General features: G+C 38.1%; 1 protein-coding gene across 6 annotated transcripts; it reads left to right on the forward strand.

The window, feature by feature from the left end:
* Positions 1–971: 971 nt before the first annotated feature.
* NEDD1 (NEDD1 gamma-tubulin ring complex targeting factor) lies at positions 972–26348 on the forward strand. Of its 6 annotated transcripts, none has more exons than XM_084506301.1 (15): positions 972–1176; positions 1801–1944; positions 3711–3801; positions 5349–5465; positions 6704–6844; positions 11951–12180; positions 13153–13354; positions 14293–14479; positions 17349–17480; positions 17650–17697; positions 18226–18449; positions 20592–20748; positions 21034–21190; positions 23275–23341; positions 24049–26348. In XM_084506301.1, the coding sequence occupies exons 2-15, from the start codon at positions 1856–1858 to the stop codon at positions 24151–24153; spliced, it is 1947 nt and encodes a 648-aa protein (XP_084362427.1). In that variant the 5' UTR covers positions 972–1176; positions 1801–1855; the 3' UTR covers positions 24154–26348. The 6 variants fall into 6 exon arrangements, with proteins under 6 accessions (XP_084362427.1, XP_084362424.1, XP_084362425.1 ...); XM_084506298.1 differs by having other exon boundaries at positions 978–1176; positions 3707–3801; XM_084506299.1 differs by lacking the exon at positions 972–1176 and adding an exon at positions 1257–1448 and having other exon boundaries at positions 3707–3801.

Raw genomic sequence — 26348 nt, forward strand, 5'->3', positions numbered from 1 at the left:
AGTGGAACAATACCAACTATTTCAAAACTGCTTTAAAGAACAACCATCACCGTGAAGATATCCAGGTTGTTTTTTCCCCACCTTTACAGCACTGGTCTTATCCCCCTCTCTGCGGCTCATCGCTTCCAAGTGCTGGAGATACAGAGGTGAATAATGAGTAATGCCTTTAGAACTGAAGCACGGTTGGCTTAAAAACAAATTAAGACAATAAAGTAGGGTGTGGGTAGAAGCCACACAGGAATGCTATAGATCCCTAACATTCAGATATTTGAGCCGAGGACAGACGATATAACCTATGATTCATTATTGGTTAATGAGGACAAATAGATGCAATAACGGTATAATTGCTGTAGAGGAGTAATAGGGGTATTTTGTTTAACAGTGACATGTTTTCTCCACTGATTCCGAGTTCATTTATGCAGATTGGAAGTGAGGAGAGCTTGGTGAATCACAGCTCTGCCAGCAGAGGAAAATGAATGGGGCGTTTCGGCTCCACCAACCCCGAGCACCATGTACAGGGTAAGGATCCATCTGAAACCCTGTCTCCACAGAACCACTCAGTTCTGCCAGCTTTCATGACTAACGTTTATTCATGACTTTTTCATGACTGCCGTTTTTAACTGCAACCTTTTGCTAACTAATTCTCTACTCAAAGCTTATACAGTTTATAGTATAGTGTATATATATATACTATAGTGTATAGTTTACTCAAAGCTTATACTTCTTACAGTGCACAGTTTACTCTACAGTGTATATATATACTATAGCATATAGTTTACTCAAAGCTTTAACTTGTTATAGTACAGTTTACTCTATAGTGTATATATACACCACAGTGCGCAGTTTACGCAAAGCTCGTGCTTCTTATCCAGCCCCCCCCAGCCCCAGCGGCGGCGGCACCAGGACGCGCCCGCCCCGCCCCTCAGCCCCTTGCCCCATCCGGGCCACCGTAGGCGCCGCGGGGGCCGTTGGGACGGGCCGCGAAGTTGGTCGCGGCGCGGAAAGTCGGGGCCCCGCCGGGGAGATCGCGCGCGCGGCGCGGCGGGGCGCCGCTGATTGGCCGGCAGCGAGCGCCGGACCCCGGAGGGAACTGGCAGCAGGAGCGCCTCGGCCAATCGCGGGCCGGGCCGGGCCCGATCCCAGGGCGGGCGCCGGGCGGGGAGGGCCCGGGGCCAGGTGCGCGGGGCCGGGGCCCTGCGGGGCTGGGGCCGGGAGCGGGGCCCGTGAGGAGGCGGCTGCGGGGCGGCGCCCCCCGGCTCCGGGTAACGGCTGCGAGGCGCGGGGCGGGCGGCAGGGCTGAGGAGGGGCTGGCCCTGGAGCCGCTGTCCCGCTGCCCGGGCTCGGGGCTGGAGCCTTCTCGGCCGCCTCCCCTGGGAGGGCGAGGGGAGCCTCGCGGGCCGCTTCCAGCGGATCTACCCCCATCTGCCGGCGGGACGCGGGGCCGCCAGGTGCGCCAGGGGAGGCGCAGGTTGCAGGCCGGCGGGCTCTGCGCTAATCTGCAAGGGTTTTGTCTGTGTTGATAGCCCTGAGAAGCCGGCGTTTCCTTTGTGAGAAGGAAAACGTGTTTCCTGCAGAGATTTCAGTAATAAAACGTGGGGCGTCTGCTGCTTCTAGCCCTGTACTCAGTTCAATGGTGTAACTGTAACTAGCTAACAGTGTAACTCTCCAAGTAAATGTCCTTGCTACCAAGAAAGCAGCGCTAAATGATACATGTGAGATTCTTCTCGACTTGTAAAGTGACCTGTTTTATGTATTTACTTACACATGTTTTCATTAACTGACTTATTTTTCCAAAAATAGGTGCAGCCATGCCAGAAGGTGTACGTTTTGCTTCAGCTGGAGATGACGTTAAAATATGGGATTCCTCCTCTCTAACCGTGGTGGAGCAGTTCAACCCGCATACGTCCCCGCATCTAGTCAGCTCACTCTGTTGGGCCAGCAATAGTATCCTTTACGGTTTCAGCCACAGCTCAGTGGGTGTTCTGCCAAATTGCACTGCATTTTGTTTTGGTTAAAGTGTCTGTAAATGACAGCCTTGATGTGAACTGTTGTATAAAATGATTGGTATATCCTGTGAAGAAAATTTTGTGGTTCTCTGTGTTGAAGTGATTTACAAAATAAACTCATGCTGCTAAATGCTTCTGAAGAAGTTTTTCTTCCTTTAGGGGGTTAACACATTTTTAATGATTATGATACGCTCGAATTGGCTACCAACTGTAAAACTTATTGTTTCTTTAGCAGTTGATTACAGTTTTCACTTTCAAGGCAGTGCTTAATTTACTGACAAGGATGAAGAAAACCCACCCAGTTGCTGATTTAGTAAAATTCTATGCATAGTGTAGAGAGGAAAAATATAATGTTGTAATGGAAATGAGTTGAGAGGGCTTTTGTTTTGTTTGGCTTTGTTTTTTTTCTTCTCTTTGAACAGCTTCCCATTGATTCTAATAGTAGAAGTAGTCTTTGCTCAAGTATTCTTACCTCTTGCTCTGTAGGCAGTGGTTTTCTGCGTGCTGTTTATAGCGTTTACAGAGAAAGCATGAGTGTGTTGAATCAGTATGGTACACATGAAGATGTAACTGTCCCATGCAGACCTTACACCTGTCTTGGAGGCCTAGAATAGGATGATGATATGAAGAGCCAGCTGGGATGTGAGCATGTGAGAAATGTATTGAAAGTAGTGCACTGTTGAGCAAACAGCTGTATGCCTGTCACAGGAAAGGGCAGCAATGTCAGATCTTGATGTGAAAGAAGGACAGTGTGCTGGCACGGAAACGTGATGTCCTGAAAGTTCTGAATTCATCAGTCCTCTAAGTCTGAGAATATGTGGATATGTGAGGAAAACAGATCAACAGATTTTTTTTTTCTTTTTTTTCTTTTTTTTTTTTTTTTTACTTGCAAAGAAACTGAAGCATAGTGAGGAGGAGAATGACAGGGTCTTTTATTTATTTTTTTATTTTTTAAATGTATGTGTGTGTGTATACACATGTATGTGTATGTATTTAGATGTGTATATATGTGTGTGTATATATATGTCACGTATCTGTTATTAGTAAACTTGAGCTATGGACAGCCTGCATTGTCATTCTTTTTTCTTCCAAGTCCCCTCATTACTTCCGCCCTCCAAACTAAAACAAGTATCTTATATGTTTTGGAGTGCTTAACCCACTTGCTAGGTGTGAAGTGTTGGGTTTGGATCTGCCTAAGCTAAAATATCTTGAAATGATGAAAGAAACAGCAAATACTAACTTGCATTCACCCTTTCCTTGCCTTACAGAGGGGGGGGACAAGTTAGGAAATACGTTCATTGTACTCCAGGAACAATATGGTGAACTAGTTTAATTAAAGTTTGCTATGAACAGGACATTTCTTTAAATTCATTGTGTAAATAGCAACAGGCGTTCCTTTGAACTCTAGTGATAAATGAAGCTCTTAGGGGGTGGTCGGGTAACAAGAATGTATACTGGATAAACTGGAGATATTTCTCCTCGGAAAGAAATTGCACGGCTTTGTACTGGAAAGTAAGGGCTGTAGTTGCTGCAAGAGCTTCTTAAGGAAATCTTGTAAAATAGCTTACGTTTCTATTTCTAGGTCCCTTCGAGGTACGGTGCTGTTTAACCAACATGTTTTCAGTTCATTAAGGGAAACTTCCTGTTGCTTGTATTAATCACGACTACAATACAGTTACAGTCCATAACTTGTGACTAAGATAGCTTCCTGGTCACTGCTTCTGCTGTTGGTGATAAAATAGTTGTTTCAAGCTGTAAAAGTAAACCTGCTCCACTTTTTGAGATAGCTGAAGGAGTAAGTATGACTAATTGTGTTCTTTTTTTTTATTATTTTTTGACAGACTCCGTCTTGTGTACTGTTTATATCTTATCACTTCTGCATGTTGGGTATCATTTTTTTTTTCTATGTAGTTAAAGGTTCTGACATATGAAAAACACGTCAATGCATGTTACAATGCATAGTTACATATGTATGTTACAAATGCATAGTTACAATGCATGTAAGGAGTGGAGGAAGACAGTGCTTCTAAAATAGTTGTACCAGTGGAAAAAATACTAACACATACAGTGTATATACACATCAGCGTCTGATACTGGTGGATTTCTGCTAAGGGAATTTGCCTGTTGAACCCCCGCGTGACAGCACCAGGCAGTCAGGGGTTCAACCTTGATCCATTAAACATGGGCAGTAGTACAGAGCTGAAAGTTTGATCTTCATTTTCAAACTTCATTTGTCAGCATTATGCATGTCTGTGAATTGCACATTGAAAAACATGAGTATATATATATATATATAAAGGTTGTTATAAGAGTAAAGGTGCCCTAGGTTCTGAAATAGTTCTGTGAAATAGGTAAGCTTCAGTTCTAGGCATTTATTTTTTTCCTGTTGAATGTAAATGTGGCACTACAAACTCTTGAGAAAGCTGGACATAGCTTTAGAAGAGTTTATTGACATGGCTATTTGAATGACTCATTAGTGTTCTAAACAGTTCTAATTATTCTCCCTGGATAGCTATTTTAATGCTAATTTTGCCTGGAAATGTTCTGAAAAGGTGTTCAAACTGGGCTTCGAGGTTTGAAGAAGTAAACACTTCCAGGGGTGGAGAGTTTGTCACAGAGATTCTACCAAATCTGATGTAAACCTAATTCAATCGTTCCCAATTTTACCGTATCAATAATTAGATGGACTTGTTTTTTCTCTTACTTCAAATCTCAGGAACTTAAAAGTGAATTTTCAACATGATGGAACTGAATAATTTGTCCTCAATGTAGGTCTATCATTAAGATTGACATTTTTTTTCAAAAGCTGGTACTTCAGTGATTATTTTAAAAAGAAGCACTTTGTGGAATTATGAGGTTTGCTACTTTAATATTCTTTGTAATGTTTAGGGAATGTGAAGTACGTGACTTAGACAACTTTTTAGTATTCTTCTAAAGATTTTTTTTCCTAAACGTGGCATTTTCTTTTTCAGTCTGTTCCCAAATAGAAGCCAATGATTGCACTTGAGAGTGCTAAAATTTAAAGGGAAAATGCATATTGAGGAAAAGCATGCTCAAAGAATGTAAAATTAGGATAGGAAGATGTGAGCATTTGAGAGTTTATTAATTAGTAAATTTAAACCTTAAAATATATTAAACATATGTCCAGACTGAACTGGGTATTAAATGTATCTTCTTGGGAAATGCCTAGTGTACCCATAGTTTGATCAGACTGTGGCACTATTTGCATTAACACTTTCCACATCTGCAAAAACACTATCAGTGTGCTTCTAAGTAGACTTGAAGAAATCTCTTAATTGTCTTTAACATACTTCTTGATTTTATTTTTTTTCCTAAAAATAGGCAAAACAGACGTGTGTGAGCTTAAATTCTAGTTCTTTGTATATTGCAAGTGGAGGCCTCGATAACACTGTTAATATCTGGGATCTCAAATCCAGAAGGGTTCACCGTTGCCTTAAGGTAAGCATGGCTGGGGAAGAACTGTTCCTTTCTTGACTTCCAGGTTTTGTTGCAAATTGTAATAACATGCTTTTTCTAAGTCAGATATCCACAGGATCAAGTTCACAGATAGGAGCTAGCACACGTGTGTGTTTCACTTAACTTTGTGTTCTTCATGGACTGTGAATAGCAAATTGAATTTAATAAGCACGCTGAACTTGATGACTCCAGGGATACAAGTCTATAATAATGAATGTTTAAATTTTCAGAACAGGTTTTGTATTTTGAGAATTTGTTTTGATATTCTCTGGTGTTTTTCCAAGGCTGTATTTCAGATAATGACTGTTTCTGATATTTCAACTAAGATGATGCTTTTTTAATAGAACTAATGTTATGCCAGACTTCTGAAGAATTTAAATGCAAATTTGGGATGTGGTCATCTCTTTCTAGCTGTTCTAGACAAATTCCCTAAAATCTTGTCATGATGCATAAAACTTACAATGGTCTAATATATTTCCATGATCCCTTAAATAGATGATTTGCCCTTGGTTAGGATATCTGTTGAAGATGCTACAGCATAGGCCTCATTCTTTAAGTTACAGTTTCAAACAAAAGTACTGACTAACTAATATGATACTTTATATATTTTTTTATACTTCTTGGGATAGAAATGCTTTTTTGTCTTCCCCTGCGTTTTCAGTAAACACAATATCCTTGCTGCAAATGACTATAATGAAAAGCTACCTGGTTAAGTGTGTGTGTGTGTGTTAATACTACAGGTGACAGGAGGGGAAGTTGGCACTAGTAACTCATATTAATAGAAAGTCTCTTAAAATCATCACTGGTTTCTGAAACCAGTTTTATTTTACTTTTAAAATAACATTGACACCTGTGGTAGTTATCTCTGGCTGTCTCATTGAAATACTGTACGTAATAACAATATTGTCTTCACTAATTTATTAAAACAGTCTTCTGGAAACTTTCAAACTGGTTAAGATATCATGGTTGATCTTTAGTATGTTCTGCTACTGTTTTCTGGGATATTCCACTGTAAGTCTTAAAAAAAAATATATATATACACACACACACACACACACACACACACACATACACACACACACACACACATATATACATATATATTTCAATGTTATAGATGGCCAGGTAAAAAGCCATCAGTCCCAAAAGCAGCATGAGATAAGCAGGATTATGGTTTTGCTATATGTCTTTAACACTCTCCCTCCATCCCTTCTGCACAGGATCATAAAGATGAAGTTACATGTGTTACATATAATTGGAACGACTGTTACATCGCTTCTGGATCTTTGAGTGGTGAAATTATTCTGCACAGTGTTACCACCAATTTATCAAGTACTCCCTTTGGTTATGGTAACCGTCAGGTAGGCTCTGTATTAGCTTACTTTTGAGTGGGAAGCTTTAATTCACATTTAGTGTTTAGAAATTGAAAGTATATATCAAGAGTCTTCTGCGTTTGAAATGATTTGCCAGAATGTGTGTTTTTATTTTTTCAAGCTTAGTTATCTTTTTCCTTTTAACTTTTTTTAGGGTGCTCTGGAATGTCTAAAGAGCAGACCTTGGTGTGTATTCTAGCCTTAAATAATAGGTAACATGGAAACACAAATGTATGATATACCTTTACTTCTATACAGTTTACTGCAAACTTTATTTTGTGGTCTTTGCTGCCTCAAGAACAAACTTCTGTGCATCAGAACCCTAAACAAAAAATAGTCAGCTTTACAAACCAAAGCAGGATTTCAATGCATTAGCTTGTTGTTGCAAACAGCAAAGACTGCGTAGCCTGGGTTCTGATTTATCCAGGTTAATCAGATTTACAGCTGAGCAGAGCTATCTGTACAATAGGGGAGAATCTCAGCCTATGTTTAGAAATAATTTATTTAATTTAGAGATTAAAATTGTACAGCTGCTCAAAGAGTAAAAGCAATGAGACTTTTATATTACCTACTGAGGTATTAAGGTAAGGTAAGAGGTAAGAGTAACTAGTGTGCAGCAAAATGCCCAAAAGAGAAACACAAAAATATGTACTACTTAAGGGCCTTGGTATGGGTTTCAAATCCAAGTCTTTTTTTTGCAGACTCAAAAAAAAAATACTGCAGAATTAGTAGGTATCATTAGGGGAATTCCCTTGATAAAAAGGCTTCTGCAGTAGCAAAGGAGATGTGATGTCCGACCGGAAGTCCCAAAGTGAGTTCTTAGTGTGAATGTTGTCTTAGGAAAAGTGAAGAGTTTGTGCTTTGGGCACTTTTTAAATTTTTTGGGGGTCATTTTCATAGAAGTAGGAGCTGCTTAGGGGATGGAGAATCATTGCCCTGGTACTGAAGCTGACCTTTAGTGTTGCAGGGAATGCTGAAGTTACGCCATAGTTTGTTGTTACTGCTACAGCCTTCTCAGTCCTAGATGGACGATGGAGTGGGAAGTTAAATTTTTCTGCTGTATAGCATGACCAATATAGCTTGATGAAGAATGTCTTATGACTTTACAGCATCACAGGGATTGTGGTGTTTCTGTTGGAGAAAATCCATTAAATTCAAACTGTCTCTGCTTTCAGGTGCTGCAGTATCTTTGATCCATCACCATAGTCTCATACTTATATTGAAGCAAAATTGTACTTCATGCTTGGTTTAGTCTTAAAAATCCGTCTATATAGTCAGTTCATCTGGTTTGATTGTTATGATGTTGTGAGAAACATGGATGTGAGATGAGCTACAGGAATATCCATGGATGGATTAAAAGGTTGAGGAGAATATCCAGAGGGGGGACTCTTCTGCTAGTTAGTTGGAAAATTAAGAAGAAAATTATTGTGAAGATGATTAACGTCAACCTGTTTGATAGATTCAACTCTTTCCACCAAAAAGTGATTAGGAATAAGTGATGCAGTGAATAGCTGTTTTGGCAGATGAAATCAAGAGGCCTACTGCAAAGCTGAGTGACCTTTAAGATGGCTAAAGATCTTTGAAGTGTTAAATCAAAGTAATTGCAAGCACAGAGCTACTATTCACTTTCTAAAGGGGCATCAAACGCTTTCTAAAAGGGTGCAGTTATTTGATTGCAGTCTTAATTTACAAAATTAGAACTCAATTCCATTTTAACATGATGACTACTTGGATGCCCCAGTTTATCAGCCTAGCTTATGTTCTAAGAATGATCTTTGTTCTTTTGTGCAAAAATAGCTTTATTTTTGTTGGGGGGGGTGGGTGGAGGAGGGTTAATTGGTACTTGTAGAGAATTGCTGGATTAATTGCAACGAAGCAAATATATGAAGACTTGTGTAATTCTCTTAAAGAGATTGAACAAGCCTTTTCTTGATTTATGGTTTAGGGGCCCAGTTTTCTACGAGTAGGCTTGAATAGATACACGGTGTATTGTTCTGCTTGATCTTGGCACTGGCTGTCCGGCTTAGTGAGGGTCACCACTCCTTAGTAACTCTTCTACAATCAGGGAATGCGAGGTCAAGCTAACCTTATAAAATCCAGCTTGCCTCTGTTTGATTCTGCATGATGGAATGTAGTTTCCTTGCCAGTTAATTTCTGTAATTGTATAGACTCTACAAGTAGTCGAATAGCCCAAGGTTGCAGTGCTTTCTGTGACTTTAAACAATTTTCCTTTCATAGGAGTATTGGCCTACATTCTATTAATTGATTTTGATTTAGAAACATCTTTGTGCTTTATTAGAGTCGAGTCCTTGCAGGGAGCTGTTTGCCGATCCCATAATTTGTCTTTGCTGTTGGTATTCATTAAGACTACCAGATTCTTATCTGCTTGCTGTTGTGAGGTTGAATTGAAGTTTGTTTTGAAACATAATGATTGTCCAAGTCTTCACTGCCTGGTGCTGTTCTCCTAGCAACAGGATTTATTTTAGCTGTTTGAACAGCTGGCTGATTTGTAAAGATGTGTGATGAGCTCTGGTCACCCCATATAGTGAAATAGTCTTCAGCTTTTAAAGCTATCAGTTGGGTTTACGTCTGCTTTCTCTCTTAGAAGGCTCACTAAGGTAAAGGAGATAAAGAATCTGTATTATCTTTAGATGACAGTTGATAACACTAGACTACTTCTGGTTTAGTTTTGGGCTATTAATTTGTTTTCCAACAGGGGAAAGCCCTGAGTGCAATCAGTCCTCAGCAATGGGCTAACCGTTTTCTGAAGTACACTGTTCCTGGTTTGGCTGCTTTACTATGAAGCTTAGAGATCAAATGTACTTTCTATTTTCTACAGAAAATCTACTTCAGTCACAGCTAGGGCACAAAGATGCACGTGGTTTGTTGTGCTACGTTGACCAGTAAAATGTTTTGAAAAGGGTTTCATGTTTTCTTTGCCAGTTCAGTACCTTGTGCTAAAAATGTTTTTGCTAGTTCTGTGTGTGCAGAATTCCCAGGAATCACCAGGAGTTGTGCTTACAGAGAAGTGGTGAAACTTTCTTCATATCTGCTCCTTTTCTACTGGTTTTGAGAGATCAGTTTCAAAACATGGTTCTCCCCACACCTCGCACGTCCTTCATCAACAAACTAAAGTTAAACTGAAGCTGCTCTGAGGAAATCCTGTGACTTCAGTGAGAAGTGTGGAGCAGAGCTCATATGGGGAAGGCCTGTGTATGAAAGAAAAGAATTCTCCTCGGGCCTATGAGATGAGAAGGAAAAACGAGAAAAGAAAATGGAAGACTTGAAAGGATAACGAGGCAAATATGAGGAGGGCTCAGAGTAATACTGGTGGGCAGGAGGGCAGAAGAAGAAGAAAATGGAATGTGAGCAGCTGCTAGGGCAGTAAGGAAGAGTGAATAAATTGGAGAGCTGTGAGGGATGGGAATGTTTCCTACATTGATCGTGTATGTAACTGGAGGTGTTATTCCTGAATCTATTCATATTTCTTTTACTCTGTGGAGATAAACTGAAATATGTTGATAAAAATGTCTCCACCATGCCTGGTGGTGGTCCGTGTTCACTATATACAGACGTCTTCTGTTTTATTTGAATATGCGGTTGAGGGTACCACTTCTCTGTGGAGCAGCTGAGCTTCCAGTGAGACATGCAATGCAAGTGCTAGAAATTATGTTTGAGGCAAATGATCCAAGAAATAACTCCAGTAAAATGAAGTTAGAGGATAAAGTCTAGTACTGTACATTGTGGCGTGGATTATGCCAGAACAGTATACTGGGGTTTTTTTAGAACATTTTCAGACAAAATATGTATCTGGACTTGAGTGATGTGCTTTAATCAGTGCCTTGTGAAAATATTAGAGAGGAGGGAGGTTAAAAGAAGAATGAAGGATGGGTAAGACATTTTCTGTTGGGAAGAAAACAGTAAGTAATATTGAAAGAACAATACTTGATTTGGTTATCAGTAGCTAACCTTGTTTAATGCTTTCAGTAGTGGTTATAATGTGAGATGTAGAACTGTGATGAGATGAAGTTGGAAGTTACTGCCTGTAAGAGAGAGGATTGTGACAAACTCCAAAAAGGATTCAATAATAGACATGAGAACAATACACCAGTACAGAAATCAAGGTGCTAGACTGAGGTCACAACAGAGACTTTTGGCTTTGCACCGTGATCTGAAAGTTCCCAAAGGAAGGAAGGGCTTGGGCTTTTTGATCATAAAATGGCAATGAGCAACCAAAATAGATTGTATCACAAAAGAGAAAATGCCATCTAGGATATGTCAGGAAGAGTATTTACAGTACAGAGAGAAAGTGTTACCACATTTTTAAAAGCAGTAACAAAACATTTTGACAATCATACAAGATTTTGATTGTCCATGTTCAAGAGAGATTGAAACAGGGAGAGTGCCAAGGAGGCTGTGATGGTGACTGGGGAGTTAAGGGAACGATTTGAAGTGTAAGGGTATTACTGTCACAGGAGTGAATTATTGCAAATAGGTGAATTAGTGAAAATAAATAAAACTAATCTGGAGATTGAGTATTGTAATTTCGTACTAGAGCGGTGAGGTTCTGAGGCATCCTGTGAAGGAATATGGTGGAAAACAAACTATTTACCTGCTTCTGAAATGCAGTTTCAGTTCCTGTATGATGTAGTCCTGTGGTAGGATCTGCATGTGATTAAGTCAGGCATGTTACCCTGTTCTGTGGTCCTAGCTCACAGGGGTAAAGTCTCTCTTCTGCAGCACCTTCATACCTGAGTAGCTGTAGTCTCTGTGTCTTACCAAATTGGCTTGTACCCAAGGATTTTCAAAAATCAGTGGAGGAGAATTAAGTTTAATACTCTTGGTAGTACGTGAATAAGTGAAACAATGTAGCTTTTTGCTTCTTTCATTTTTAGATGCAGCATGTGAGTGTTTTTTTTTTTTTATCAGGGCACATGCTGCCCCCAGGCAGTAAAAATTGCATTGAAATGTAAAGTGAACTTTGTAAAATAGTTTAACTTAACATCTGTATTCCTAGTGTGTGTATAAAATATTTAGTGATGTCTTATAGTGGTGTTACAACTTATTTGTGTCTGTCTATTTGTTTATTTACAGCCTATTCGACACTTGAAGTACTCATCCTTTAAGAAATCCTTGTTGGGCAGTGTTTCTGACAGTGGAAATGTAACTCTGTGGGATGTAAATAGTCAGAACCCGTATCATAACTTTGAAAATACTCATAAAGCACCAGCTTCAGAAATCTGCTTTTCTCCAGTCAACGAGTTGCTGCTTGTAACTGTAGGTTTGGATAAAAGAATTATTCTCTATGATACTTCAAGTAAAAAGTGAGTATGTTAAAGACCTTTTGATTTTATAGAGGTTTCACTTGGGTTTACGAGCTGAAAAAAGCACATCCAATTATGACATGAAATATTTAATTCAGACCATATTCAAAGAGGTTTAAGTGGTTGGCATATTGCTGCTGGCTGGAGAAATTGTCCGAAAGTCCTGTTTGCTTTTTTTAAAACTTAAAATGGAAATTAATTCAGGTACTGCACAAGTGATTGCTCACAAGTGCTTGCTTATTGGCTTTCTTGTTGATGGGATAGCTTCTCTGATGGCCAGTATGGCCCTATGAGAACCTGCAGCAACCTAAGTTTAGCTTGCCTGCTTTTCTAGTTCAAGATACAAGACATTGCTGTGGTGAAGGGCACAAAGTTGATGAGATGGTGAGCCTTAAATATGGACAGGGTACTGGATGAAAAGCAGGTGATGGGTTGTGTAGTAAGAGGGTGGGATGGTAAGTGTTTTTGTGGGACTTTGATCTTAGCTTGGGGTGCTTTAGTCTGCTTTTACTCTAGCTGAGTAAAGCAGGAATCTTTCTCTAGTTTGGAGGATTTAGTAGAAGGATGCAAACTAGGACCCGAATTCTTCCTAGATTTGTGGGAGGGCTAGAAGCGATAGGCTTGGGAAACTAAAGGATATAAGCCATATGTTCACTGCAGTCATCGTTTCCAGCAGCAACTAATCTAGGTGTCAGAAGAGCTGTTTATGAAGGCAGTTTGATCCTGTCCTGATGAAATTTTCTGGAGCAGATGCAATTTTAATTTGTTAAACATCAATACTTAGCATGTCTAATCCACTGTTCCTTAAGGTATTTTACTGGAATTGGCACTGGAGAAGTGGAACTATTGACCTGTAGCTGAAATATTAAAGCTAGTTCACAATTACTTTGTTTTGATAAGTCTAACGATAAAAATTAATATTTTGATGAGCTTCTAAAAGTTTCTTTCTCCTATTCTTTCTCCTGTTTGAAGATTACTGACAACTATAGCAGCAGATTTTCCTCTGACAACAGTAGACTTCATGCCTGATGGTACTACTTTGGCTGTAGGATGCTCCCGGGGAAAAATCTGCCAGTATGACTTAAGAAAATTGACATCACCAGTGAAAACAGTTATTGCTCACAAAGGCAGTGTGAAATGCATACGTCTTCAGTTCAGTAGCACTTTTTCCAAGGTAAAACAAAATGTACAAAACCTTTCCATTTTATTGCTCAATATTTAGATTAATAAAAGCAAATATAAGTTTAAGAATCTGAGAAATATTAATAAATTTCCAAGCATTATAGATGCCAGCAAAGCTGACTCATATGAACACAGAGATATAAACTTTATTAACTGCTCAGTCTCAAGTGAGCAAAGGGGTGTTTATGTGAAGGTTTCCTTTTTTTTTTTTTTTTTTTCTTCTTCCTCCTTAGCTTCAATGTAGAAATGAGTGAAACTTTAAGATTAAACTTCCTGGTGTGAATGTTGCCACAGCAGACCAGTTTGTGGCATCTTAAATTCATTTCCAGGCAGCAGCAGCAAGATTTGTAATGGCCCTTTTGCTTATGGGGAAGACACGCAGCAGCCCATCTTGAGGTATTTCATCTGTGGAGGATTTGATTAAATAGAAGGCTAAAGAGGTTCTTCCAAGATCTAATTAGGCTCTACTTGGTCCAAAAAACCCACATACCCTCACCCAGTGGAGATGGGGGAGAACCTTTTGAAGTGGATTCTTTACTGTTCCAAGAGTTTGTTGTTCTTCCAGCACACTTGCTGCTGGTGGTTGGTTATTCCATTAAAACTTGTACTCCCTAATAACGTAATCTCTTATTTTTCCTCTGTGTAGGCCTAGGTTCAAAATTAGCCAGTGTCAGTTCATTCTGTCATTACCTTCAGTTCTGTTCTCTTGCAAGGTCATACAATATTCATATGATAATACAGAATTTTCCCATGTTATTTGAAATTGCATTAAGATATAGTTCTTTTTTTTTTTTTTTTTTTTTTTTTTTAGATTTGTAAAGGCATATCTCCTAGGCAGACTGCAATAATTTGAACTTTAGTGTTTCAAAACAAAAAGAATATTCACTTACTCTTTCAGTTGAAAGTAAAAATATATAATTTTTTTTTTAGTCTAACCTTAAGGGTTCTTCAAATAAACCTGTATCCAAAAGAACAGAAGTCAAAGCTGGAGCAAATCTTGGAGCAATTCAAAATATTGGCATCAAAAATTTAGCTTCTCAGACATCAGCAACGGTTTCACCTCCTCTGACAGCGCCAAATGAGAATAAGGGAGGAGAGTTTCTTCAGGAGAAAACAGGTAGTGCCTTGTTCCTACTCCTATAAATTACTACTTGGCATAATTCTGAAGATGTAAGGAAAATTTAATGACTTGACCATTACAACATAAAAATTACTCTGAGGGAAAGGCATTTGTTTCAAAGTATGTGTGTGTATGCACACCTGCACCTTCTGCCTCCCCCACAACATGAGACAGGCTATGAGATTGTGGGAAGTGAACTTGGTCCTACTGCAAGCTTTAGAAACTCTTGCTTCAAGTCCAGAATTTTAGACTTCATATACATACTTAAATGTTAAAGGAAAAAGCTTCGTGGTGACGTTGTGGGGCTCTCTGTCTTTAATTTCTTGTAGATTATCCTTATGTACGTAATGTACTTCCTGATGTAATGTCTGTATGGAATGCAGAGCTAATGGTTTGTAATTCTATCAGTAAACAGGAGTAACAGACCTGACAACAACCTAGACACATAAACAGGAAAAGACAAAACAAAACCAAAAACCTGAGAGCTGCACTGTATTTTTTTTTTTTTTTTTGTATGAGGCATTATGTTACATGGTAGGAAAGATGTCAAATATAGTTGCAAGTGTGATTAATTGTATAACTGTACTTGGTGTTTATGCTTCTGAAATTAACATTTTTTTTGTAAGAATTCTACGTATGATTCTAAAATTCTGCCACTGCATGTAATGTGCTGTAAAAATTTTTGTGAATTCAAGAATTCTGAAAATGCAGTCAAATCAGTAACTCTGTCAGTTTGATTCTTGAACTCACCAAGCCATTTTAAAGCAACAGCACTATTCCCTCCATTTTTAAATAAAGAGAAATACACGTAGCAACACTAATGAGGCAATAAGCCACTGCAGTCCATAAGGACATGTATTAATGACCTCCCTTGGGTATGCAATGAAGTGTGAGGTGAAGTAGGATGCTTCCTATGTGCTCCAAGTGTTGCTAATCAACATTACTGCATAGTGTGGAAATCGTATTTAAGTTAAAAAAAAAAAAAAAAAAAAAAAAGAAAAAAAAAGCCGTATCAATTACTATATTTATTTGAACATGTAATGGTTGTTAACTGTTAAGTAGGACCATTCATAATAAGTAAATGTTTTAAGAAGATAAAGGTTTATGAAATAAATATTTTCTGTGAAGCTGAAAGTTCGGTTGGGAAGTAAAGGGCCTGGTATACCAAAGAAGATACAGTCTTTAAACTTAAAAATGGGAATAGATGAGAGGCCACAAACTGCATTTGTTCTGTGGAAAATTTTCTAAGCCCTGAAGATCGGTTTTAACCTTGGAGAAATGAGGAGTATTCAGTAAAGTCATCTAATAGCATATTTAGGACAAAAAAACACCTGTTCATACATCTTGTAAATGGACTGGAGATTTTTGTCATAGATATTTTAGAGTCTAAAACTATAAATAAATTCAAGATGTGATGAGCCATTTGTATGTACTTCCAGCAGGCTTCCCATAAACTTCTATTTAATAGTCACCCTGCGGGTTAGATAACTCCTGCATTTAGATTAGTGACTTTTTTTTTTTTTTTTAAAAAAAAAAGGGCAAAAGATGTTTTGTCCTGTTTTTATATTGTGTTTTTTCTGTGTAGGCATTCTGAAGGTTCTGACACAGGTTGATACTGCATTTGTAGTCTGACTCAGAACTGAGTAATTTACTTAACTAGTAAGCACAATTCTATGCATGCCTCACAACTGGCACATAGTGGAAAATGTGTTATAATAATATATTAAAGTGATATTTTAAACCTGACTCAAGTCCCAGTTTATGTAAATACTTGGACATGATTGAGTGTAGTCATCCACAAAGTTATATTTAGATCATTTTCACTTGAACTCATATAGAGAAGTGTTTATAGGTTTTAAGTGATTTTTTTAACTAAAGAAGGTTACAAAAGCTTTATGTAGTAGGTGATTTATAGGAAGCTTATTTCTGTATTGAGTGGCACTAATGCTTTTCACATACGTTTCAACTTAGATGAGCAAAATCTGGGTATTTCTAGAGGAAGGAGTTTAGCGAGGGCAGAGTAGCACCTTGCTTGTATTCCTGCTCCAGTTTTTAAAGCATAAACTTTGAAAGTTATGTAGGTGGTTGTTGGCAGTTCAGTTCGCTTCTCCATGTGTTTCCAATCTAGAAACTGTAGTTTGAATAATCACTGCATGCGTGTGTTTGAAGATTTGCTTCTGTTCTGCAGACAACTGTGCGTGCTACCATTCATCTGAAAGATGGATGTTTTGTTCCTGCTGGACTGGGACAGGAATAAGTCTTGGGCATGGAGTAGGGAAGATACAGAGACAAATCCTTTTTTGTGTAACTGTAATTCCTCTCTGATTTCATAGTGTTAGAAGTACAATATTAGAAATAAGCAGAGAATATCCTAACATTAGGTAAGCTTCAAAATAGGGGTTTCATAGAATTTCTCTTAAAATGCTTAATGGCTGGACTGAAGCAGGTTTATTTTCTTCCAGAATCAGTTTAAATGTTAATCTGAATGTGGTCACCTTCTTAGCAAATGGTGTATTTGCTAGTTATCTCATCTGTTACTTTATAAATCTACATCATTAATGCAGCAAATTGATCTAAAAATGAGTGCATGAGTTTTACAACTTCTCCTTCCTTTTCAAAAAGAGGAGAAAAAAATCCACCTGTATTTTTGTTAATAAGTATCTTAACTTTTAGTTATGATCACCTGTGATAACACCTCTTAAGAAGATCAAGTTGACCCTCTAATTAGAATCTGTCGGTAGCTGAGATAGTTGTAACATACTTGCTGGACTTACCAGGCATCAGGCTTGCTATCAGTTTATTTAGAAATAACATACATTGTTTTTGGAATGTGTAAATGGTTAACAATGTTATTGTCCTTTTGAAGGCTTTCCCCGTAGCTGCAGCTTGGATGTGATTCCATCTAAAGAAACAGATCATGGGAAAAGTGCAGACTTAAATAATTTTGATGACTTGGGTCGAAATAGTTTAGGAGATGTGTTTTCTCCCGTCAGAGATGGTAAGTTGCTAATACTGACATTTGTAAAGTATAATTCATCTGCATAGAATTATGTTTTGTCGTTTGTGTGTGCCTATTTGGTTTTTCAGTTTGTCTTTAATTATTAACTGGATGCAACGATCATCAATATTCATTTAATAAACAATTTGTCTATTCTGCTATTTTGTAGATGTTATCGCGGGTAAAGCAAATGAAGATCCTCCAGGAAAAGGAGATGGTAAACATACTTTTAGTATATTTTTCTTTGTCAGTAGTCACTGGAAGTCTATGCTAGTTATTCCATGCTAATTTTGTCATACTGTTGAGGGCAAAGAAATGATGCAAGCAGATGCTGGAACAAATGAACTTCATGAACTTACCTGGAAAATGTCTAACTTGCTGAGGAGCTAAGGCAACATGTGGTAACAGGAAATCCAAGAGTATGGTCTTAAAGTGATTTTGTTTTCCCTTTTGGAGACTTAAAGTGATGTGTAGAGGCTTTTCATATTTTATTACTTTCATAAGGACAGTGACAGCATAAGTTGGATTTGGGGATTCAGTTTTTGTGCGATGTGTTTTTGGGTGACTACTTTATTTGTTTTGTGTGGATGTTTGGGATTTTTTTGTTATTTCTTTGTGTGGTTGTGGCTTTTATATAAGCCACAACCACACAAACCACAAGTTTGTGTGGTTGTGGCTTATTTGGTCTTTTTTATTTATATATATTTTTTAACCTACATGCTTTATCCTTTCCTTTTAATTTTAGGTCTGGATTTTCAGTCCTACCTTTCAGGTTTGGATTTTCTCCCACAGCTCACCACTGCCTTTCCAATCAAAAGAAACCCTGTAGGCAGTAATGCACAAGGGATACGGTCTAGCCCACTACATGCACTTGTGGGATCTCCAATTAAGGAAGAAGAAGAACATCCAGAGACCGACCCCAAGAAAACAAATCTTGGAAAACAAGAATCTAAAGAAACCTTAAAACAGGTATACTTTACTAATTAATACTTGTTATGAGTACTCTTTTTAGAATCTGAGAATAGAACTACCTGAAGGAAAAAATTCTTAAAAGTGTCCCAGCTAAACTTATTTTGCAGCTCTCTTCATACTGTTGGCACAATCTGTAAAATACTCAGTTTGTAGTATGTTGGTCTGTAGCAGTGCAAAACTGGTACGTGTTTCTTGACACTGTTCCCCATGATATCCTTCCTTGTCTCTAAATTGGAGAGACATGGATTTGATGGATGGACCACTTGGTGGGTAAGGAATTGGCTGGATGGTCACATGCAGATTTGTGATCAGTGGCTCGGTGTCCAAGTAGAGATCAGTAACAAGCAGTGTTCCTCAGGGATCATGGGATTGGCACTGTTTAACAACTTAGTTGTCAACATGCACAGTGGGATTGAGTGCACCCTCAGCAAATTTGCCAATGACACCAAGCTGTGTGGTGCAGTTGACACTCTGGAGGGGAGGGATGCCATCCAGAGGGACAGAGGGGCCATGGACAGGCTTGAGAGGTGGGCCTGTGCGAACATCATGAGGTTCAAGAAGGCCAAGTGTAAGGTTCTGCGTCTGGACAGGGGCAATCCCAAGCACAAATACAGGCTGATGGAGAATGGGTTGAAAACAGCCCTGAGGAGAAGGAGCTGGGGGGTGCTGGTTGATGAGAAGCTCAGCATGAGCTGGCAATGTGTGCTTGCAGCCCAGAAAGCCAGCTGTATCCTGGGCTGCATCAAAACAAGTGTGGGCAGCAGGGTGTGGGAGGTGACTGTCCCCCTCTGCTCTGCTCTTGTGAGACCCCACTTGAAGTGCTGCGTTCAGCTTTGGGGCCCCCAGCACAAGAAGGACATGGAATTACTAGAACAAGCCCAGAACAAGTCTGATGATCACAACGATGACCAAGGAGCTGGAGCACCTCTCCTATGGGACACACTGAGGGAATTGGGGTTGTTCAGCCTGGAGAAGAGAAGGCTCTGGGGAGTGCTCATTGCAGCCTTTCAGTACCTAAAGGGGGCCCACAGGAAAGCTGGGGAGGTACTCTTTGTCAGGGAGTATAGTGATAGGGCAAGGAGTAATGGCTTTCAGCTAAAAGATTAGGTATAAGGTAGAAATTCTTCACTCAAGAGGGTGGTGAGGCACTGGCACAGGCTGTCCAGAGAAGCTGTGGATGCCCATCCTTGGAAGTGTTCAAGGCCAGGCTGGATGGGGCTTTGGGCTACCTGGTCTGGTGGGAGGTGTCCCTGCACATGGCAAGGGATTTGCATTTAGATGGTCTTTAATGTCCCTTCCAACCCAAACCATTATATGATTCTATGCTTAAATAAGCTCATATTACAAAAGCTCGTGGGCTAGCTTGAGGAATATGTTGATTGTTATAGAAAATCAGGAATGATCATTAGTTGGTTTCAGAGAAGCATAGAATTATTCAGGCTGGAAAAGACCTCTGAGATCATCTAGTCCAACCTTTAACCTAGTACTAAGTCCATCACTAAACCATACTATTAAGTTCTACATCTACACATTTCTGAAGACCTCCAGAGATAGTGACTCAATCACGTCCCTGGGCAGCCTATTCCAATGCCGCATCACCCTTTCAGTAAAGAAATTTCTCCAAATATATAAAACTAAACCTCACCTGATGAAACTTGAGGCCATTTCCCCTTGTCTTATCACCTGGTGCTTATACGAAGAGCCTGGTTACACCAGTATGATTCTTTGTCATTTAGTAGGTCAATTCTGGCTGCTTCTTTCCCTAGTTATTCCCTGTCAAAATTCTTGCCTTTTGAGATACTTTTGATATTCTTCTGTTGAGACCGTGGTTCCTTCTGTATTGCCTTTGAGAAGTCTTGAGTTTGCTAGGAATGGTAGTTACAAATTTAGCACAAGATGTTTGATGTGAAAATTAAGATTTAAAATTATTTTTTTTTCCTCCTTCCTGTGTATCTGCACTTGAGGCAATTTTGGGGTATTTAAGCCATCAATTTTTAAGAAGCCTTGCTAGAGGAGGAAAACATTTATCAGGAGGTTCCTAAAACCAAAAGTATTTGAAAGAAATACTGAAAATCTAGTTTTTGAGTGCAATTAAATAATTATAATAAGTAAGGTTGTGGTTTTGATTTTGATTGTCAGCTTTCCAAGTTGAACTCAGCAAGTGCAGAATCTGGAACTCTAAGTCCTCCGCCTCCATCCACTGCTTCAAAGACTCCTGAAACAAGTGAGCGACTTGTGAAGAATACTCAGGCCCATCTTGCCTATGATCTACCAGTAAATGGTACTACCTTAACAAGTAAGTTGATCATTTTGGCCCAGTTTTAGATGTGGTTGACTGTGAACTGATGCAAAACCTGGTAAAATGGACCACATGTTAAAACAGAATGTATCAGTCTGGATTTGCTTGTAAATTCAGTTAGCTCCCTTAGAACATCTCTGTTTGCCCACAAAGACTTGTTCTAAACCTTTTTCCCCCCCCTTGGTAGTATTAGAGACAAAGCATCAACAAGCCTCAAGATGAAACGTTCTTGTACTCCACTATAATGACTTTCTAAAATTTTATTTATTGTTAATTTTAAAGGTCCAAAGATAACATCACCCGTCACTGCTGGAGTTGCCAGCTCATTGTCAGAAAAAATAGCAGAAACAATTGGGAGTAGCAGACTAAATGCACCTCTGACATCCATCCAAATAAACTTCATTCAGAATATGATACAAGAAACAATGGATGACTTCAGGTACTGATATTTATATAGCACATTTTGTTTTCAATGACATGTTTCCTTCATAAGATGTTTTAACATCTGCTTTAGCTTATTTCCTACTCGCATTAGGAAATGACACCATTAACAACCTTAATCTTGGAAATCTAGGTATGAGGCTTTATTTTTGAACAGCTCTAGTGGCTAATTAGATTGATGTCTCTGAGGGTTTTTTTATGTGCATGACTTCGCTAACATATTTCCAGAGTGAGTGTTTGAATACTTTTCAGACAGTAAATGTGTGTGCATAATGAAGTCCTTACTGCTTTCATGCAAACTCGTGCTGATTTCTTTCCCTCCCCCGTTATCCCAGAGAAACTTCTCTTAAAGTTACTACTATGGAGAGTTTGATCTGGACAATTCACTTGTGTTGGCTTTGACTGTTGTTTGCTTTGTATGTATAAAGCAAAACACTTCGTATTTCTGTTGGCAAAGCTTCGCGTAAAATAATATTTGTGCTGTAAGTGATGCTTGGTGTCAGATAACTGGTATTTGTGCATACTTACTTAACTAAAATTCCATTCACTTCTCTTTATGAAGTCAAATTAACAGAAGTTAAGGATTTAATGTGAAGTAGTGTTACCCTAAAGACTTCTGCTGATTCCCCTGAGTATAGTGGGCTAAAAAAATGTAGGACTTTGTCAAAAGTGTAAACCTGTTATTTTCTCACTGCCTCCTTTTGAAAATGTCTTCTGGTATTTGCAGTTTTAGGCATGCCTGGAGATCAGACTTACCATTGATGTTCTGGGAATTCCATGTTTTGTCAGTCTCTCCTCAGTTTTTGAACCTACTAGCCAAATGCAACCAAATCTGTCAGGAGCAAAAGCTTTATTATTTTTGAGGTCTGTGTTTTCCTTGAAACTGAGGACTAGACAGAGCAGAAAGATTTGAACTAGTCTCTGAGGGATAAGGCAGCAGAACTCAAATTCAGTCTAGTAGAAGCCTGGCTAATGGATAATCACGTAGCTCAGAGTTAGTGCAGTAGGCTGCCTTCTTGCCTATGAGAGTATCATAGGAAATGTAACGCAGATTAGTCTGCAAAGGGCACAGATCCCTAGAACATGATGCTTCATTAATTCCTCTGTCAAAAACCAGCTTCTTGTGTTTCTGGTAATAGTCAGACTGGTCTCTGGGACTAGGTGGATTTGCACCAGCTTTTTATAAAGAGGGCTGTTAACGAACCACTGCTTGTTGGCCGTCATCTGTTATAAATCTGGGCAAACTTGTCTAGTATTCCTACTTCTCTGTTTTATTTTCATTCATTTTGAGTTGTGTGTGTGGTTGTTTGTGAATACTTCAAAGTTCTAGGGGTGGTGGAATGCGAAGATCTAGACTCAATCTGTCATTTTCTCAAAGCTGTTAGAAATTAGCAGTTATGGTAGAATGTTAATTGTGAACAGGTGAGTGATACAGCTCTTAGTACTGCCTTTTTCGGGGGGAAATGACAGACCAGCCATAATAAACAGAATAAGTAATTCGTGGTAGCACTGCTGATCCAGGTCAGCATATCATGTAAATCTTCCTTTCTGCTGCACTGGAAGCATTTTTCTCTTTTATCACACTATTTTTGTAATAGCTTTCTAATTCTCATTACTCAAAACATTTTTGTTATTTTACAGTAGTTTCCTTGTGATATACAAAATTGCTGCATCCTGTTAACAAAGAATACTTGTCATAGCACTCAGCACTTGTAACGCTGTAGCTGGCAGAAGACCTAGATAAGGAACTCTAAGTTTTATGAAGAAAATAACACTGGTTTTCATGGAATTTCAGAAAGAGAATCAGGAAATGGATACTTGGGCTCGAAAAGGGATGTTTCTAAATAGAAAAAATCCTGAATTGTTCTGTATGTAGAAAAAAAAAAAACACATTTAAAACTCATTTTCTGTAAGACTTTTATTGGGACTTTAACCGGTGTTTCATGGTTCAGCAGTTTTTAGTGTGATACTTCAGGATGTCATGAGGGTGTAGAAGTATAGAGTTTTGGGTACTTGGGATTGGAGATAATTTACGCTTCCTAAGTAAAACTGAGCATTGCCCTTTTGCAATTCTTCCCCCAGAGAAGCATGCCACCGAGATATTGTGAATTTGCAAGTGGAGATGATCAAACAGTTCCATGTGCAGTTGGTATGTATCAAAAGCATATGAACAGTTTCCATTTTTAGTAACATCAAAACATGTAAACTATTATGTCAAAACTGGACATCAATTTTACTTATTAGGAACAAGAATGGGAGGATGGGATGTGAAGGAGGGCGAGAACATCATGAGTTGGAATCTGTTAAACTATTTTGTCCTTAAGAAGTAAACATACATATTGGGTGGGTATCATGAATTTCATATTTCAGGAGTTACGAAATGACAAAAGGGAAACAAATTTAGTTGTCCTTTGGAAAGGACCAAGAGCTGGGGTAAGGATGGGGTAGAGGAAGTTAAGACGGCTTCACTTAAGGGTACAACATACGTGCTGCACTGTTCTGTGTTCTTTAACTTCACCATTTTATGAAACTGTTCTTTTGATCTGCATTAAAAAAAAGACCTTGTCTTGGTACTGAACATTTTAATGGAACCTGCATTAGTAGATATTTCATCCTGAAGGAGTGCAAAATATCCTTTGATAAAATATTCACTAATGTATTAATGATCAAAATACTGTGTATGTCAAAAAAAAATACTACTCTTCTTACCAGAAATTTAAAAACAATATTATCTCGGTTGTTTAATTTTCAAAAGGGATATGAAAATGGATAGGATTAAGCTGGAAAAACAACAACAACAAAAACAAACTCACAACTTTGTAGCTGCTTATTGGGTCTTTTTTTTCTTTTCTCTAGAATGAAATGCATGCCTTACTTGAACGATATTCTGTAAATGAAAGCTTAGTAGCTGAAATTGAGAGACTACGCGAGGAAAACAAAAGACTGAGGACTCACTTCTGAACGATTCACACTGCTAATTTTGTTTGCGTGAACTCACTACTTGTGGTGTGTTGCTTATGACAGATCATCCATCATCACTGAAGTATTGTATGAAGACCTGCTATTATCTTGAACATAAATCTTTTCTAAATAAATGGTGTAAAATACTATAAGTAATTATAACTTGTAACAGATAAACACCATATAAAGAATGTTTACATAGTCATGCTAACCATCTTGAAATACATCCTTCTAACAGAAAAGCTGAAAGGATAACTACGTTATCAGAGTTCTAGCAATATGTGAAGTGCCTTTTTATAATCAAAACCAAAACAGGACAGATGCATTTTGTATAAGATTTTTTGATAATAGCTACTTTTCTATTTTCTTCTTTATTTTACTACTGTCAAAAACAATCACTTCAGCTTGCCTTTCAGATACTTTTCTTGGAGAGAAAGGGAGAGAAAGCTTATCTTCTGCATGACATGGAGCCTACAGTATTTAGTTAATCTTATTCAACTGGTGACTCTACTATCCTGAGTAAAAACTAAGTTTGAAAATATTTAAAAATTCAGTGCCCATCACCTCGTTTATTACATTTATAACTCTGAAATCTGTGCTTGTCTGCCATGAACTTGTTGCAAACACTACTTCAACTGCATAATGACATTTTTTGTTAAAACTTCAGCTATGTAGATAGAATTCTATTTTATTTACACGTCGGAATATTGTCATAGCTTGTCCAGTTTGAGTGCAACCTTAGATTTCAAAAAGGACGTACACTCAGACATTAACAACATAGCATTGAGTAAACGAAGTCTTTCAGTCTGTGGTTAAAGCACCTTTCTACCCTTCCCCCCCCACTTCTGTTCTATTAATTCTGGCCCAAACTTAATATTGAGCAATTGCGTTGCTGTTTGGCCTGATACTATTTTTTAGCATTATTGCAGCCTTTTTGAGATAAGCTGCATACCAAATGTAACTAGTGTCTTAGCTGTACGATTAACATAACAAATAGTATTGAAGAGAAATCATTACCTCAGTAATATAATGCTATCGCATTTGTGTTTAAATGTTTTGAAATGAAGCTCAGTATGAAGTCGTGACTGCTGAAGTTCATGGAGATTTGTCTTGCTCTTTATTTATACCGAGAGATTAAAATCAATTAAAACTTCAACTTAGTTTCATTTTAAAATTAATTTTTTCAGTTTTAATTTAAATTAGAAATTTCTCTGAAAGATCTCTTCTACAAGTGCTTCTTGATATTAAAATTTTTCTGGAGGCATCATAATTTTCTCACTGATATTTGGTGGTTTCTTTTCCTGCAATCACTAAAACTCAAACAAGGAAAGTCTGAGTATGTGGTGAGTTAATTAGTTAAAACATCAAGTGCTTAAACTTGAGATGGCACTCTTCCTTGAAATAAGAAAGCCATAATATATAGTGTAACTTATTTTTAAATGTAAAACTGAGAAACTGTCTATACCCTTTCACTGTCTTTACCTTTTATTTTAAGTTACATTTTAATGTTATTGACAAATATAACCTTGTATGAAAATGAGGCTGTTCAAGTTGTCTCAAGTTGTCTTCAATATTATGGACAGGACCTTTAAATGTCTGCAGTTTTAAAAGCTTATGAAAAGCAGTAGCAGCATTTCTGTATCATAACTTCATGGTGAAAGGAAGCAGAGTCAGTTTTATTTTGTAATTTAACACAATGTAGAAAATTAGTAAAATTATAGGACAATTTTAACTAACATTAACCACAGTTCATAAAGATAATAGTAGTTGAAATGATCAAAAATCTTCCAGCTCTTCAACATGTTTTGCAGTGTTAACAAACTAACCTTGCACAGTTGAATCTCTTCATTTGTTCCCCAAGTGCACTTGCTTGTATACCTGGATGACAGCAGGGAATTAGAAAATTATCTTGAGGTATTTGGCATGTAGATAACTTGTTTTCTTGATTCTGAACTGTATTATGTTTTTCTTAGCTCTCAAACAGAGGCAATTATAGCAACAGTGGCTGAAAAGATACATTTTGGCCTTTAAAATATTTTAGGGCTTTTTCTTTTTCCCCTTCATATCTCAGGATTGCTAGCTGCACATGCTGTGATGAGATGCAGTATGCTACCACAGTAGGGGAATGTTTTGCCTTGTAAATGACTTGGATTTGTATGTTAAAATAAAGCTTATTTTAACTTTTTTGAACAAAA

The sequence above is a fragment of the Aythya ferina genome, assembly GCF_964211825.1.
Source record: "Aythya ferina genome assembly, chromosome: 1".
Classification (NCBI taxonomy): Eukaryota; Metazoa; Chordata; class Aves; order Anseriformes; family Anatidae; genus Aythya; species Aythya ferina.

What these genes read in the sequence shown, in the direction of transcription:
- NEDD1 (XM_084506298.1), top strand. Translation starts at nt 1,809, where the DNA reads ATGCCAGAAGGTGTACGTTTTGCTTCAGCTGGAGATGACGTTAAAATA. An exon ending in TCAGTAGCACTTTTTCCAAG is followed by an intron (nt 13,355 to 14,292) that starts GTAAAACAAAAT and finishes TTTTTTTTTTAG; the next exon opens with TCTAACCTTAAGGGTTCTTC. An exon ending in TCCTCCAGGAAAAGGAGATG is followed by an intron (nt 17,698 to 18,225) that starts GTAAACATACTT and finishes TTTTAATTTTAG; the next exon opens with GTCTGGATTTTCAGTCCTAC.